Source organism: Pristiophorus japonicus, chromosome 1 (assembly GCF_044704955.1).
Source record: "Pristiophorus japonicus isolate sPriJap1 chromosome 1, sPriJap1.hap1, whole genome shotgun sequence".
In the NCBI taxonomy this organism is placed as follows: domain Eukaryota; kingdom Metazoa; phylum Chordata; class Chondrichthyes; family Pristiophoridae; genus Pristiophorus; species Pristiophorus japonicus.
In genome coordinates this window covers 95504886-95521337 of record NC_091977.1, presented here as the reverse complement: position 1 = coordinate 95521337, position 16452 = coordinate 95504886, and the positions used below count along the sequence as shown (strand labels likewise).

General features: G+C 39.9%; 1 protein-coding gene across 1 annotated transcript; it reads right to left on the bottom strand.

The window, feature by feature from the left end:
- Positions 1 to 5678: 5678 nt before the first annotated feature.
- On the bottom strand, positions 5679 to 6388 carry LOC139228518 (GTP-binding protein Di-Ras2). The gene has a single exon (XM_070859629.1). It carries the CDS (start codon positions 6386 to 6388, stop codon positions 5792 to 5794), a length of 597 nt encoding a protein of 198 aa, XP_070715730.1. The 3' UTR covers positions 5679 to 5791.
- Positions 6389 to 16452: the final 10064 nt, after the last annotated feature.

Here is a 16452-nt window from a genome sequence, read left to right as displayed (position 1 = left end):
CCCAAAAAAAGTTGGCGGGCAGTATTATTTTTTCTCGGCGTTACGCACCCGAGGAAAGTAACTCTCGGTGATAAGTTTCCGAAAAATGCCCGTCAGTTTCCATTAATGTGGCTAAATGGCCAATATATGGGTGTTATATGTCCGTCATTTCAGCGGTAAAATGGGCGTTAAGTGGGCATTAAGCATGCAAAATACATGGAAAATCTAGCCCTATGTACTTAATGTATGCCTTATTCTTTAGTTTCAATTTACACATCTCTTTATTTATCCATGCTGTCTCATTGCTGGCTAGTTTGTTCTTGGTTTTTTAGCGGAATATATTTCTCCTGAATTCTATTGATCATCTTTTTCAATATTTCTATTTGCTGTTTTATCTCTTTTACACTTACAAAGTATCCAATTATACAATCTCAATTGAAATTAAATAACCTGCTTATGTTATGTTTTCTAAGCCTGTCAGTTATTTTAAAGACCTTGATATGTCCCTTGGTAATATTCATTATCCAAAGGATTACAAATTCAGATCTGAGAATCTCTCTACACAGTTTAGACCTCTTAAGTCCCAGAATCACCTTTGTCACTTTTGTCTGAACTCTGCTCAATGCATTAGTGTCCTTTTGAAGTACAGGATCCAAAACTGCAACCATTTTAAACAAAATCTCACCAATGATTTATACTAGTTTAAATAATCATTTTGACTTTCACTAAATGCACTACAGATGCATTACTATATTTGTTTGGTCTTTGTTGATAATAACTTTACATTGAGTAGATACTTTCAGTGAAAATAACTACAAACAAATCTTTATTATTTTGCTTGACCAACCTCACTAATAGTCACCCATCTAGTGTTTACATATAATTTATGGGTTGTGTTTCCTGTACCAATGTATATTATCTTACATTTAACCATATAAGAACATAAAAAATATGAGCAGGAGAAGGTCATTTGGCCCCTCGAGCCTGCTCCGCCATTCAATAAGATCATGGCTGCTCTGATCATGGACCCAGCTATATTTCCCCGCCTGCTCCCCATAACCCTTTACTCCCTTATCGCTCAAAAATCTGTCTATCTCTGCCTTAAATATATTCAATGACCCAGCCTCCACAGCTCTCTGGGGCAGAGAAATCCATAGATTTACAATCCTCTGAGAGAAGAAATTTCTCCTCATGCCAGTTTTAAATGGGCGACCCCTTATTGTAAGACTATGTCCCCTAGTTTTAGTTTCCCCCATGAATGGAAATATCCTCTCTGCATCCACCTTGTCGAGCCCCCTCAAATTCTGAACTCCAATGAGCATAGACCCAACCTACTCAACCTTTCCTCATAAGTCAACCCCCTCATCTCCTGAAGCAACGTAGTAACCTTCTCTGAATAGCCTCCAATGCAAGTATATCCTTCCTTAAATATGGAGACCAAAACTGTAGGCAGTACTCCAGGTGTGGCCTCACCAATACCCTGTACAGTTGTAACAGGACTTATCTGCTTTTATATTCTATCCCCTTGCAATAAAGGCAGTAAGGCCAAGATTGATTAGCAAAGATGTTATCTGGCTATTGTGAGCTGGCTAAACAAGAGGTATGCTTAAAACTACACGTAAGCATAAAACACAATAGAGTCACGAGTGATCACTCGTTGACCTCGAGCTCAAGGGAGCAGTAAAAAAATCCAAAGGGGAACTAATATAACCATATAACAATATAAGGCGAGTGACACCTGGAAGAAGGGAATAAATGGACATTCGATCATGCATTGGTACAACCAATCACGTCACTGTTAAGGTCCGTCCACGAGGACACTCATGTGCCAAAACCTGTATAATTAAGTGTAATTTGAACAGCTCGGTGGAGATCCTTTCAGGCGGCTGAGAAATGAAATGCTCCCCCTGCACGTGCTGGAATAAAGGATCATTGAAACTTATCCGAGGTATCCGTCTGTTGAATCCAGGCTTGTTAAGAGTGAAGGGCAATTCTCCCCATCAGGCCAATATTCCATTTGCCTTCCTGATTACTTGCTGTACCTGCATACTAACTTTTTGTGTTTCATGCACAAGGACCCTAGATGTCTCTGTACTGCAGCACTTTGCAATTTTTCTCCATTTAAGTTATAATTTGCTTTTCTATTATTTCTGCCAAAGTGGATAACCTCACATTTTCCCACATTATACTCCATCTGCCAAATTTTTGCCCACTCACTTAGCCTCTCTATATCCCTTTGCAGGTTTTTTGTGTCCTCCTCACAATTTGCTTTCCCACCCATCTTTGCATCATCAGCAAATTTGGCTACATTACACTCGGTCCCTTCATCCAAGTCATGAATATAGATTGTAAATAGTTGAGGACCCAGCACTGATCCCTGTGGCACCCTACTAATCACTGTTTGGCAACTGGAAAATGTCCCATTTATCCCGACTGTCTGTTTTCTGTTTGTTAGCCAATCCTTTATCCATGCTAATATATTACCCCCAACCCTGTGAGCTTTTATCTTGTGCTGTAACCTCTTATGTGGCATCTTATCAAATACCTTCTGGAAATCCAAATACACCATATCCACTGGTTCCCCCTTATCCACCTTGCTCGTTGCATCTTCAAAGAACTCCAGCAAATTTGTCAAACATGATTTCCCTTTCATAAAACCATGCTGACACTGCTTGATTGAATCATGCTTTTCCAAATGTTTCCTTAATAATGACTTCAGTATTTTCCCAACGACAGATGTTAGGCTAATTGGGCTATAGTTGCCTGCTTTTTGTCTGTGTCCTTTTTTAAATAGGTACATTTGCGGTTTTCCAATCTGCTGGGACCACCCCAGAATCCAGGGAATGTTGGTAGATTAAAACCAATGCAGCCACTATCTCTGCTGTCACTTCCCTCAAGACCCTAGGATGTAAGCCACCAGGTCCAGGGGACTTGTCCACCTTTAGTCCCATCATTTTACCGAGTACTACTTCATTAGTGATAGTGATTGTATTAAGTTTCTTCCTCCCTCTAGCCCCTTGATTATTCACTATTATCAAAATTCATCTGTCATTCCTTATCCCATCTGCATGTTAACCGTCTCAGGTGTGCGAGTCATTAAGTCGTATAGCTTGACATCATCAATAAACTATACTTTCTTGAAGCACACTTTGCTATATCAGGCAGAACTTTCCCGTTATCATCATTGCTTCTAAAGCCATGTTGATTATTCTTTGCAACCCTTAACCGCTTTATATGAAAACTGATGGCATCTGAAAAATGGTGGAGTATTTCCAGACTTTGCATGTTAGACCAACAGATCTATGACCTATTAAGCTTTTGTCTCATTTGTTATATCCTAGTATAGTCCATGTGTGTATACACCCTTGCCTATTTCTTTATTAATCCATTTATTTCAAGACATGGTGGATCTCACTTTTTCCAGGTGCCCTGTGGACAATTTATTCCCAGTTTGTTCGTAACGCGTTGGATACTGCCCTTTACGATCGCCAGATTCCCCGGCTTGACTGCATCTGGAATTTCTCCAGTCCAAATTTAATGCGTTATGTTGAACCTGATGATGAACCTGATGAACTGTCTATATAGAATGTTACAAATTAGATCATTTTAAGTAATAGAGTAATTGTTTAAAAACGTTATTTTTAACATTCAAAATCCTTAAATAAATAAGCCCTAGACAACTCTGCTAGATGCATTATTTCACCATTGACGATTAACACAAAGAGGACTGAGGATTACAGAAATGTTGGAGATCTGTTCGATTGACACGGGAAGAGGAAGAGAGTAGAAAGATGCGGGCGGGAACGGGTTGGAGTCCATGATTGAAGTGGTCCTGCAAATATGGAAGGGGTGAGTTTAGTGAGCTGAATGACTATTTCTGATTCTAGGCTTTTTATGTTCTCACCTTAATTGTGAACATGTAAACCAATACACAATAAGCAATACACAAAGCAATTCAATGAAAAGCTAACTGTTCTATTTAGAAAGACTTGCATTTATATAGCGCCTTTCACGACCACCGGACGACTCTTTAGTAGAGATGCTTAACGGTTATTCTAAGTGGTGGGTTTTTGCAAAAACAAAGTCTGAGAAGGGGCTATATGTTAGCATAATGCATCGAACAACATATTTCCCAGGTTTCAGTCCGTAGCGGTAATGTTTGTTTGCAGACTTTAAACCAGAAAATAAATATCCGATTTAACTAACACAGACCTCCCGAGACCACATGTTTGCAAATGTCATGATCGTTCACATGAGACCGAAGTGCTAAATCTATATGATGCATCAGTGGACTTGTGTTGAACGGAAAAGGCGACAGTTGGATTGCACCCCTTCCAACATAAGCCTATTGAAAATGTTGGTCTGAATAATGCAAACTATCAGATCTCCTACTGGTGTCCCAGATTAGTGTGCATCTCCCATTCCACACGTTTTAGAATTGCAGAAAATAATTTATCGCACTTTTGTTCTATGACAACGATGATATGGAGACTGTGCCGTGGTCAGTCTTAAAGGGATTCTTTAAAAACACACACGCAACTCTGATAAACTCAACTATTTTATTGTCGATTTGAAATATACAGCGTAGGACTGTAAAATATAGAAACTTGTAGGCACAGATGACTTATGTACAGGCATTTAAATAATAATGAAATATACTTCGGTGCTTCTGAATAGAATAAATACAATTGCTTTGTTTCTATACCATAGCAAATTGCTCCAGAAAAAAACATTTCGGAATGGAGCGTTTGGAACAGTAAGTCTGTACACATTAACTAACTACCCTTCCCCTCAGTCGGATCAAAGTCTTACTTAAATATATTTAAACTGCTGTGAGCTTTCTTCCAACTAACATCGAAATACATTAGATGGAATTATTCGTTTCTCTTTTCCTTTTTTTAAAATTTGAACGTGTCCTCCGTGTCATATATCTTTTCTCTCGAGTATTGAGTGCGATTTACAGAGAAGTACAAACCTACCCTTTATATATGAAAGAAAGCATCTTGCAGTTTAAAAAACACATTTCTATGTATTTATTTGTTACTGATCGACTGATATTATGCTCAAAGAACTGACATGTACAAGATCACTGTGCTATTTCAGTAACTTTACAGTTAATTGTTTTCCCCACAACCCCGTCCCTCGCCTTTAAGAAAAATTGAGAAAAAGTGATGCTGTGATGAGAAACAGGATTGGATCTCCTGCATTGTCGGCACTAATTTCAGAATATGTTTTTATTTAAAACCTCATGCAAGGTTAATGTATTATATAAATAGCTCAAATCAATAGTCTGTTATTGTGACTTTAACTATATTGATTGAAACTATTTGTCCATCGATTTAAAAAAATCTGCCTTATGTACCATATTTTAGAATATCTGCTTGCATTAAGGTGCTACTTGTTGTGAATACGTCCCTATGCTTTAATAAAAAAAAAATAACCGTGATCGAACACGTCGAAATGAGTGTGCTTTTATTAGTTGCTTAGTACTAGAATATAAATGTCCATGTTGCATTCAGATCATTTAAAGATGGAACTTAGCTGTTTATTTATTACGAATACACACCTCCTCCATCATAGCAACCTGGTAGTTCTGTCATAGGACACTTTATTTATTTATTTTAAACTTAATTTTGGCTTAATGAAAAAAAACTCGTTTCATCTTTGAGATAAAACCACGTGGTGGGCCGCCGGGTCACTTTCACCCGCACGTATTTCTTTGCTGAGTCTGATCGATCTTTATTTATTTATTATGTATTTATTTATTTATCTATCCGGAAGGTGATTTTGTTGCTATTGGGCTGGCGACAGTTCACATAACGACACACTTCCCCTTGAGTTTCTCTGTCCTCTTTTGCTGCTTGGATTTCTTGCCGTCGATCTGCAGGCTGACGGCCCTGCGCTTCTCCAGGTTCAGCAGTTCCTGGAAGAGCTCCTTGACATTGTGGTTGGTCTTGGCCGAGGTCTCCATGAAGCCGCACTTCCAGCGCTTGGCCTGGGACTCGCCGTCGCTGGCCTGCACCTCCCGCAGGGTGTCGTCGCACTTGTTGCCCACCAGCATGATGGGGATGCTCTCCACGTCCCCCTTTATCTGACACACTTGCTCGTAGATGGGCTTCAGCTCTTCCAGCGACTGCTTGCTGGTGATGGAGTAAACCAGGATGAAGGCGTGCCCTTTGGAGATGGAGAGGCGCTGCATGGCCGGGAACTGGTGGCTCCCCGTGGTGTCCGTGATCTGCAAAGTGCAGATGCTCTTGTCGCAGCTGATGACTTGGCGGTAAGTGTCTTCGATCGTGGGGATGTAGCTCTCCCGGAAGGTCCCTTTGACAAACCTCAGCACCAGCGAGCTCTTGCCCACGCCCCCCGCTCCAAACACCACAACCCTGTAATCGTTGCTCTGTTCCGGCATCTTGCAGGCAGGCTCAGACTATCACCTGGAGTCAAAAGGAAAGAAAATATTACACATGCTCAGGTCATTTCTACATCGTTACTTAAAAAAAATGCAGTGCCTATTTTATCCAACGTCAAGCCATAACAATTTGCAAAATAGCAGCTGGTATAACGGAATTATGTAGTGCACAGTTACAATCTCCTATTCCGGTACAACTCGCCTGCAGAAGGGTAAAGAGAAAAGCTATAACGGCGCAAAACCGACTGGTCGGAGCAGATGGGCTCTGAATAATAACACATTGCCTCGCAGGCGATGCATATTCTCAGTGGTCAGTCTTAGCATCCAAGCCACGGATCACCGTGAACAGAAAACGCCGCAGATCGTGCGCCGCCCTGTTACCCTAGTCAGAAGCTCCCCCCTAACACACACGTACCCACCGCTCCCAGTGATACAGCCGCTGCATACTGCACGCTAGTTTTAAAAATAAAAGCACAATTACCTTACGAAACAATAACATGGACTATAATGTGCCGATCGCTTGTGTCGAGCCGCGCTGCGTTCAATCTTGAGAACTCATCGTGGCTAAAGGTTGCACAGGATCGGCTGTGAAGGAGCCAGCTTTCTGCTCACTGTGAAAGGGCTGGAGGGAGTTTCCGTCTGATATTTAAGGCACCAGAGACGCGCTCGCTATGCAGGGGTGTTATTACGTATCTGGTTTGTTTAGAGAGCTGTGTGTGATCAGGGAGATGGGGATCTGACTATCGTCATCGGTAATTTTCACTGCTACGTCTTCCTGCCAGTCTTCAGAATGCTGCAGCCAGGGTCGTGGATCTGTTGAGTCTGAGCCAGGGTTGCTAATAAATCTTCCACGGATAGGAGCAACACACAAGAGAGCGGTGGAGCGCAGCACGTTCAAATCCGCACCGTCAGCACTAAAAATAAACTCTTCCATCCAACACTTAATGAGACGCGATACCAGAGTGTTTGGCCAATACAAATCGCCGCCTTTGTCTTATTGGCCAAATTTTGCAAATAAAAAAAACTGTAAAACTAGAAATTAAGCACTGGGGATGGGATCTGAAATTAAAACTATGGGCAGTCCACATCTGAATAAGAGACGACGCGTTAATGTTTCCGGTTGAAACTTCTGCTCCCCAGTCGTTAACACACCTTTTCCCCTTTCGATGATGCCAGACTTGCTGTGCATTTTCAGGATTCTGTTTTCACATTCACTGAGGTTTCTTTGCTATTTTCTCAAACCAAACGACTGGCGATCGAGCAGGTTTTACACCACTTCCCAGTTATCTTTGCCTGTCAGCACCAACAAGGTTTTATATTTAGTGTATTTTGATAACATGTAGTTCATCCATTTCCACGAGTCATCATCGCCACTAATTAAAGAGCGTCACTGCAGCTCCCTCAGACCCGGTCTATGTAAAACAACCACAGGGCTGTTTAAGCTGTGTAACAGTATGAAAAATAACATTGCTACTTTCAACAGAAAAACGCCGCATGTTTGGTATGTTTAATGATGCATCTAATCTCACGCTTCCGTAATACTTAAATATCCTGCGAACAACTTTCTTCTTCGCCGTCTTTTACACTCAATTCCACCTCTTCAATCAATCCATTAACATTCAGTCCAAGCCTAAATTAAACATTTGACTACTTTAAACAAGCCGCGTGGGGACATTTTATAATCTATTTTAAATAAGCAATTAAGCCAAATAATATGATTTGCCATTGAAGTCACATATGCTTTTCTTACTACACATAGTAAGGATAATACAATATATTGGACCATTTAGTGTCTTGCAAGGGCACGAAATTGCTTTGACCAGCCAACAAATTGGATGCTTAAGCACTGTCTAAAAATGATGAAGAAAGGGAAGATAGACGATGAAAGTAAACTAACACAAAATATAAAAATAGATAGTAAGAGTTTCTATAGGTATATAAAAAGAAAAAGAGTGGCTAAAGTAAATGTTGGTCCCTTAGAGTACTAGATCTGGGAATTAGTAATGGGGAACATGGAGATGGCATAAACTCTAAACAAATATTTTGTATCAGTGTTAGAGAATACTAACAATATTCCAACAGTGGATAGTCAAAGGGCCAATGAGGGAGGGGAGGAACTTAACGCAATCACAATCACTAAGGAGGCAGTGCTCAGAAAGATAATGGGACTAAAGGCAAATAAATCCCCTGGACCTGATGGCTTGCATCCTAAGGTCTGAAGAGAAGTAGTGGCAGGGATTGTGGATGCATTGGTTGTAATTGATCAAAATTCCCTGGAATTTGGGGAGGTCCCAGCAGATTAGAAAACTGCAAATGTAACGCCCCTATTCAAAAAAGGAGGCAGACAAAAAGCAGGAAACTATAGACCAGTTAGCCTAACATCTGTGGTTGGGAAAATGTTGGAGTCCATTATTAAAGAAGCAGTAACAGGACATTTAGTAAAGCAAAATTTGGTCAGGCAAAGTCAGCATGGATTTATGAAGGGGATGTCATGTTTGACAAATTTGCTGGAATTCTTTGAGGATGTAACGAACAGGATGGATAAAGGGGAACCAGTGGATGTGGTGTATTTGGACTTCTAAAAAGCATTTGACAAGGTGCCACACAAAAGGTTACCGCACAAGATAAAAGCTCACGGAGTTGGAGCAAATATATTAGCATGGATAGAAGATTGGCTGACAAACAGAAAACAGAGAGTCAGGATAAATGGTTCATTCTTTGGTTGGCAATCAGTAATGAGTGGGGTGCCACAGGGATCAGTGCTGGGACCCCAACTATTTACAATCTATATTAACGACTTGGAAGAGGGGACTGAGTGTAACGTAGCCAAGTTTGCTGACGATACAAAGATGGGAGAAAAAGGCAAGTGTGAGGAGGACACACAAAATCTTCAAAAGGACATAGACAGGCTAAGTGAGTGGGCAAGAATTTGGCAGATGGAGTATAATGTTGGAAAGTGTGAGGTCATGCACTTTGGCAGAAAAATATCAAAGAGCAAGTTATTATTTAAATGGAGAAAGAGTGCAAAGTGCTGCAATACAGCGGGACCTGGAGGTACTTGTGCATGAAACACAGGGGGATGGTATGCAGGTACAGCAAATGATCAGGAAGGCCAATGGAATATTGGCCTTTATTGCAAAGGGGATGGAGTATAAAAGCAGGGAAGTCTTGTTACAGCTGTATAGGGTATTGGTGAGGCCACACCTGGAATACTGCATGCAGTTTTGGTTTCCATATTTACAAAAGGATATACTTGCTTTGGAGGCGGTTCAGAGAAGGTTCACTAGGTTGATCCCGGGGATAAGGGGTTTGACTTATGAGTAGGTTGGGTCTCTACTCATTGGATTTCAGAAGAATGAGAGGTGATCTTATAGAAATGTGTAAGATTATGACGGTGCTTGACATTGTGGATGCGGAGAGGATGTTTCCACTGGTGGGGGAGACTAGAATGATCTTAGAATAAGGGGCCGCCTATTTAGAACTGAGATGAGGAGAAATTTCTTCTCTCTGAGGGTTGTGAATCTGTGGAATTTGCTGCCTCAGAGAGCTGTGGAAGCTGGGATATTGAATAAGTTTAAGGCAGAAATAGACGGTTTCTTAAACGATAAGGGGTTATGGGGAGCGGGTGGGGAAGTGGAGCTGAGTCCATGGTCAGATCAGCCATGATCTTATTGAATGGCGGAGCAGGCTCGAGGGATGGTATGGCCTACTCCTGTTCCGATTTCTTATGTTCTTATGTTCTAAAAATGCTAATCTAAACAGTTAAATGCAGGGCAGTTCCATCTCTGATAGACAATACGACCATGATCAGGTGGCTCCTGATGGCTAAAGGCAAGTTATTACTCACTAACTTGACACATTTAATCTGGTATATGATTACTTTTCAAATACAAAACCAAAGAGCAAATGAACAATATCTACATTTATGACACTCATGGAGCACACTGTGGTGGTGTGGGTGGGAGGTGGGGTTCTTTTGTTTATAAAGTTAGATTCTTGTATTGTTCTTGTATTCAGTACATTGTTCAGTCAGATATTTCATCAGACCAGAATGAAGACAGTGCCAAACAGAAGAATGTAAAGCATCTTCTAGAAATGCGAATACATATCTTACACATGTTTGTGTATATAATTTGTATACATCTAATCGCTGTCTCGATCATTAGTTATTATTTTGGGAGAACTGATCTAAACTACACCCCATCCCCCCAAAATTGCTAGAGAAATATAAACTCCATATTGCCCCAGACAGACAGTTTATATATAGAGTACACAGATCTATAGGCAGGGATAGAGACCCTATTTTGTAATCGCCTTTCTACATTTCTTTCTTTGCCTATATTAGGTGCGTATAAAGCAAAACAATGCCAGCTATTCATAACCCACTAGTTCAGCAGTTGTCACACTGATTCTGCCATAAAGGATTGGAACTCAAAATAGGGCTGATTACCTCAGAAACCTGGTAGCCTTCCCCTCCTCAAGCCATTTCAGGAACAACCAATAATCAGCCTTTTGGAATCACAAATAATAACGTGATATAAATAACTCAATATTGTCATACATGCTGACAGAGGTCAAACGGGAGATATTTAAATATATGTTTCTATCTGATTTTAGGAGGACGAGGCTATTTAATGTAACTCATTTATCTAACATTTTAGAGAACATTCAGCCTTCTTGTTGTGATTAGAGGCAGACGAAAACGTTGCATTCGCTTTGGGTTCCAGTTAGTTATGCCTTAAATATAAAAGAGAGGAAAACAGCTATCATTAGAATCCCAAACCATGAATAAAGACATGTGGCCCCCAAATTCTAAGTGAATCCGATTTAAGACCAGAGAGAAGCGGAGAGTTGCTCACACTGAGCATCATGACCCTTACTTTCCTTTGGTAGGAAGTGAAAGGTCCTCGCCTGGGAAGGACAGTGAGTGAAGTTAGCTGGGTTATTGTAACGCGATTGCAAGTGATATTTTATGCTTTAAGCGCAATAATGCAATTTAAAAAAAATGAGATTTAATTCCAGCTAAAGCACTGCGGAGTTCATTAAATCAACTAGCCAGTACTCATAAATCCAGAGTTGCGAGTAAATGGAGTATTTTTGAAGGTTGACAATTCTGCCAATGGCTCAGCGTGTTAAAGACAGCTCTCGACTTTGACTGACCACTGATAATAAGAGACAACACTAACAATATGGACAATAGCGATATTTCTGTTTACAGGTCGGTGATAAATCTCAGACACATAACGCTGACTTGGAGGATTATAATCAACGAATTATTTTTTTCAAACAATCCAAACGGGATGCGACAGAAGAAGTTGGAGGTAATGACATCCCTCAGTTCATTAGCCAGTTTATTTCTGTTAGCCATTTGCCCTTTCATTACTTCCCCCCTTCTTTCCTCTGCTTCCAGCACAGCCTGAAAGGAGCAGCACCGTTAAATTTACAGGAATGCCTGAGAGAAATGCCTTCTGTATACTATTGGGTTTAGCTATTTCAGTGACTAGGTCATAATCTCCAAACATGCAATATCTTAACCCGCTATGATATCAGTGATCGTTCCGATGTTGGATCATATCAGGAGTTTCCAATCAATGGCCCGAATCCACTCTGTGGTTTATTTATGGTGGATCTTTACAGTCATCATTTCTCTCGAAAGTGAGATAAAAATTATAGAACGACAGAAAAGAACAGCGCAGGAGGCCTTTCGATCCGCAAGGACTGCGCCGGTTTTTCGTTGGAACAATCTATATTTGAAATGTAGTTTTAAGGGGCGAAATTATTGCAACATTGGGACAAAGTGATCAATTCCATCATTCAACATTTCAAAGCTTTTGGCATAAGTTCCCTGTCACTAAAACCCAATATTAAAAATATCGCATAGTATGCACCTGTTTGTTAAAAGGTGAAATTCACGCGCTACACATTGAGCCATATTTGCAAACAATCGAATTATTTTGGCGACAATTGAAATGCTTCTTCTGTTAGAATTAAATAATGATATATTAGATTTCATTTAAAATGAAGGTCCGATCAGCCGTCTCTTTAAAATTAAAGCAAGGGCACACCCATTCCCGAGATCCCGGAAATGCTGGGAGCCAGCACTCCCAGGGTTAGACAATCAAAGCGCTGGCAGTCACCGCGTGTGCTCGCAGCCCACAGCTGCCACCACCCTTTCACGGGACGTAAGTCATCTCCAATTTATTTTAAACATAAATCCAAAATTGCGAATCTGTTTATTATTAAAGGCAAGGTCTATATTATGCTCATATACATTTGAATCATGTATCTGTGTTCATGTGCCCGCTATTCATTTATCGAGCATGGAAACTGACGAACACTTTACCTTGGGAAGGAATCCTCTTATTAAACTGGAAAGGATGATTGGAAGGTCCACATGCCGCCGCGATGACAAGCTCGGGCTCAGTGTTTCACCTGGATTGGATTCGGTAATGATGAAGGAAGCCGCGTCAGTCTCTGCCGCACTGTGCAATGTGTAAGTGTGACCACTGGCTGTGTTGTGCGGAGGGAATGAACCGGTGCTCTGCTCTCGGCCCAGATCACCTCTTGTTTTTGCTGGCGACAGATGGCACGTGATTCCTTTCACAATAAGAGTCGTCTGTACTCCCATCCCACCTTCAACTATTTTGATTGAAAGTATACATCAAGTGCCCCTTTAAAACCGACAAATTAAACTTTTAACATTAAAGAGTCAAATTAAAATTTGGTTGCCAGGGGTGATGGTGCACTCCAGTCCCTCCGGCGTCCCCCTCTCGCGGAAGGCTGCGAGCGTACCGGTGGATACCGCGTGTTCCATCTCCAGGGACACCCTGGCTCGAGCTGAAGAGAGGCAGGCAGTCGGGCTGAACGACCCCCTCGACCGCCCCCTACCTGGACCGGTTAATGGCCATCATGGCCATGCCCAGGAGCAGTCCTATGAGGAAGCCTTCCGACCTGCCCGCCATCCCACCTTCATCCCCAGCACGATTGTACATTCTGCTAAATGAACAATGGGAGATCTTCTGACAAAACGTAGTTGAAAGTCTAAGGAGTCTGGACTACTGCTATAGATCCTGGCTTTACAATTATAAAAAAAACACCCATTTTTCCAGCAATCTTATCCCCTGCTGAAGGGGCCGACTCATGCTGGGGTACCGGTGAGCGGGGACTGGCTACACTCCAATCCTTGCCTAAATCACCATTCTTTTTGTGCTTGGGAGAGGGGACTCTTGCAATTTTCCTTCATGGCCAATGCATGGCCCTGAGTCCTTCTCTAGTTAAATTACAATGCACATTCTCCAATTTAATACGACAAATCCCCAACATATCATCCATAATTGTGATAATTTTCACAAAAGCAATAAGTATTCAAGGGTTTAAGGGATGGCTACCAGAGGCACCTTATATAGAGATGTGTTATCTGTAAGCTGTGCTCTTGGGATGGAGAGGGAGCTTATGCAAAAGAGTGCTTCTGGGACAGGTAGCACCTTCCAAAAATGACAGTAGGTCCCTGATGCATTTATTTATTGATGATTTAATTGTTATTACTACAGAGTAACCCATTGGGCCCTGAGCTCTTGCCCAGAGATGTTATTACAAAAAAATCATATGCACATAAGAAAAGGATAACTACAATTACAATGATCACTAATTAACACAGATTTAGAGTACAGCTTAATCCTACATGGATAGAGTTTCCCGTTGTATAACCATCTGTTGAAACACTGTTAGAGTAGGAGCTCTCTGGACATTATTGGAAAATAAATTATGTAATACTATATGTAAGTAAATGTTTCATAATCTGTCTTTAGATTTAGGGCATAAAGGTAAATACACTGATCCTACATTCTGAGTGGGAAGCTCTATTTGAAATGACTACAGGTCAAAGATAGGACTAACAAAATAGTATCAATTCTCTGGGCAACACTCCCTTTGCGCATTGCTTCCTACTGGGACCATATAATCAGTGACTTGATTCCATAATGTTATCCTTATCGCTGTGTGAATAACTAAGGTTTAAAATGTTATGACAGTGTGTGAAGTTGGATAACTTGGAATAAATGTTCGTGTAAGGGATAAACATTTTTAGCACAATTTAATAACCCCAATATATTTTCAAATCAAATCTAGAATTATTATATCAGGATTGCATTTTGCATTTCTAAATTTAAAGTACTGTGAAGAATTGCATTACAATAAATTTAGCAGAGTAATGAACAAATACTTCTGATTAAAGTTCAGATGATTACCAATTCCAAACCAGTAAGACCATCTAAAATGAGTGGCTCATTGTGTGACTGCACTAAAGTAATAATATTACCATCTTAATGCAGAGCAGCATAATTATGAATCCTATAAAAAGCTGTGTCCTAAAATTAGGAAAGAAATAAAAATACATATTCATTCACGTAGATTAAATTGAAAGTTGTTCTGTGTCCCCAAAAAGACTATTAGCTATTCATCAGATGTGCTTCGGATTTTGAGAGAGACAAATTAGCTTTACATTTATCTCTAACTGTAAACCTTTCATTTAAACAAGTATCACAGATATTCATTAACATTATTTTAAAGAGCATTTTGTACTTTTGCAGCTTCAGAGCAGTAGCCCATTCCAGGATTAGTGGCTATATTGATCAATAGTAAAATAGTGGTACCATGACTACATTGTTTATTAGCATCTGTCAATTATTTTTTTTATCAGATTTGGAGACTCAAAACATGGTATTACATGGAGTCAAAAGCATGAGTCTCAAAGTCTTAAAAATACAATAATTTCCTAAAGTAACCTGGATGCCTGTGTGCATCTCAGCAATTACTTTCACATTTTGCGTCATCAAAATAACTTTTTATGGATAATAATAGCTGTCCTATAAAATAATGAAAAAACTGATATACGTTCAGTGTGTTTTCATAAAAGGAAAAGTAGCATTACAATAAATGTAACACAGTTACTTTTTTTTATCTGTAAGGGGAAATCATTTATTTCACTCATAAGCTATTCAAATCTCACTTGTCTATTATGAAGTGTTGATATCAGTGAATAAAATGTCTAATCCACTGTTACTAAGTGTACATGCTTTATATGCAGAACAGCTCATATGCAAATGCATTATTTACAAACACAAACCTCCATTTTAAACTGTGGTATGAACCTGATATGTTTGTCAGTAACTATTGGACCATGCTGGTTGTTTGTTTATGAAGGTTTCCTGGACATTATTAACATTCATTGTAGAATTAATAAGCGAGCTGTTGTTTTGGATGGTAGCCCATGTCTACAACTCTGTTTAGTCATCTTTCCTTCTTGGTGAATGTTATTGAATGCGATTCAATGACGTTGAATGAAAACGGTATTATGGATTTTAAAGACAACAAACCTATAGTTCATGGATCTGAATAATAATAAACAATGGCTATTAACCCTTGTAAAATGTATGTGGAACTGAAGTCATTGCCTGCCATTGTCAAATGAAGTCGGTATCTTAAATAAGTCTTCATAAGATTATATTTAACAATAAATTTAAATTAATATTTCCCACAATTAAATAATGTGTCTATATTAATTCATTTTTGGAATATTCATTCTAAAAGTGTAATTTTTTCATATTGCTTTTCACATTAGCTCTTTTTTGGCAGCTGATTGGTCCCACTGTGGTTGAGACACAATCCCATTTTGTGTGTAGTCATGCAGTTCTGTCAAGACATATATCACCTTTTCCAAACTGTGAGGTCTGTCTGACTGCCTATGTCTATGGAAATCCCTCCCTTGGTGATAGGGAGTTTCCATAAATGCAGTGATTTCTGTGATTTGTTCCTCCATTTGCTGAAGAATAACTTAGTCAATCTTTTACTTTCCTACAAGGAAAGTAAGAAAGAACATGTATTCATATAATACCTTTCAGGACATCCAATAGCACATAGCAGACAATTAAGTGCTTTTGTAGTATAGTCAATGTTGCAATGTATACAAATGCAGCAGCAAATCTGTGCACAGCAAGATCCCACAAGTAGCAATGAGATAACTGATAACATAATCTGATATAGTGATCTTAGTTGAGGACCCCAGG

Excerpts from the sequence above, each read along its gene's own strand:
- LOC139228518 (XM_070859629.1), bottom strand. The coding sequence starts at position 6,388 with ATGCCGGAACAGAGCAACGATTACAGGGTTGTGGTGTTTGGAGCGGGG.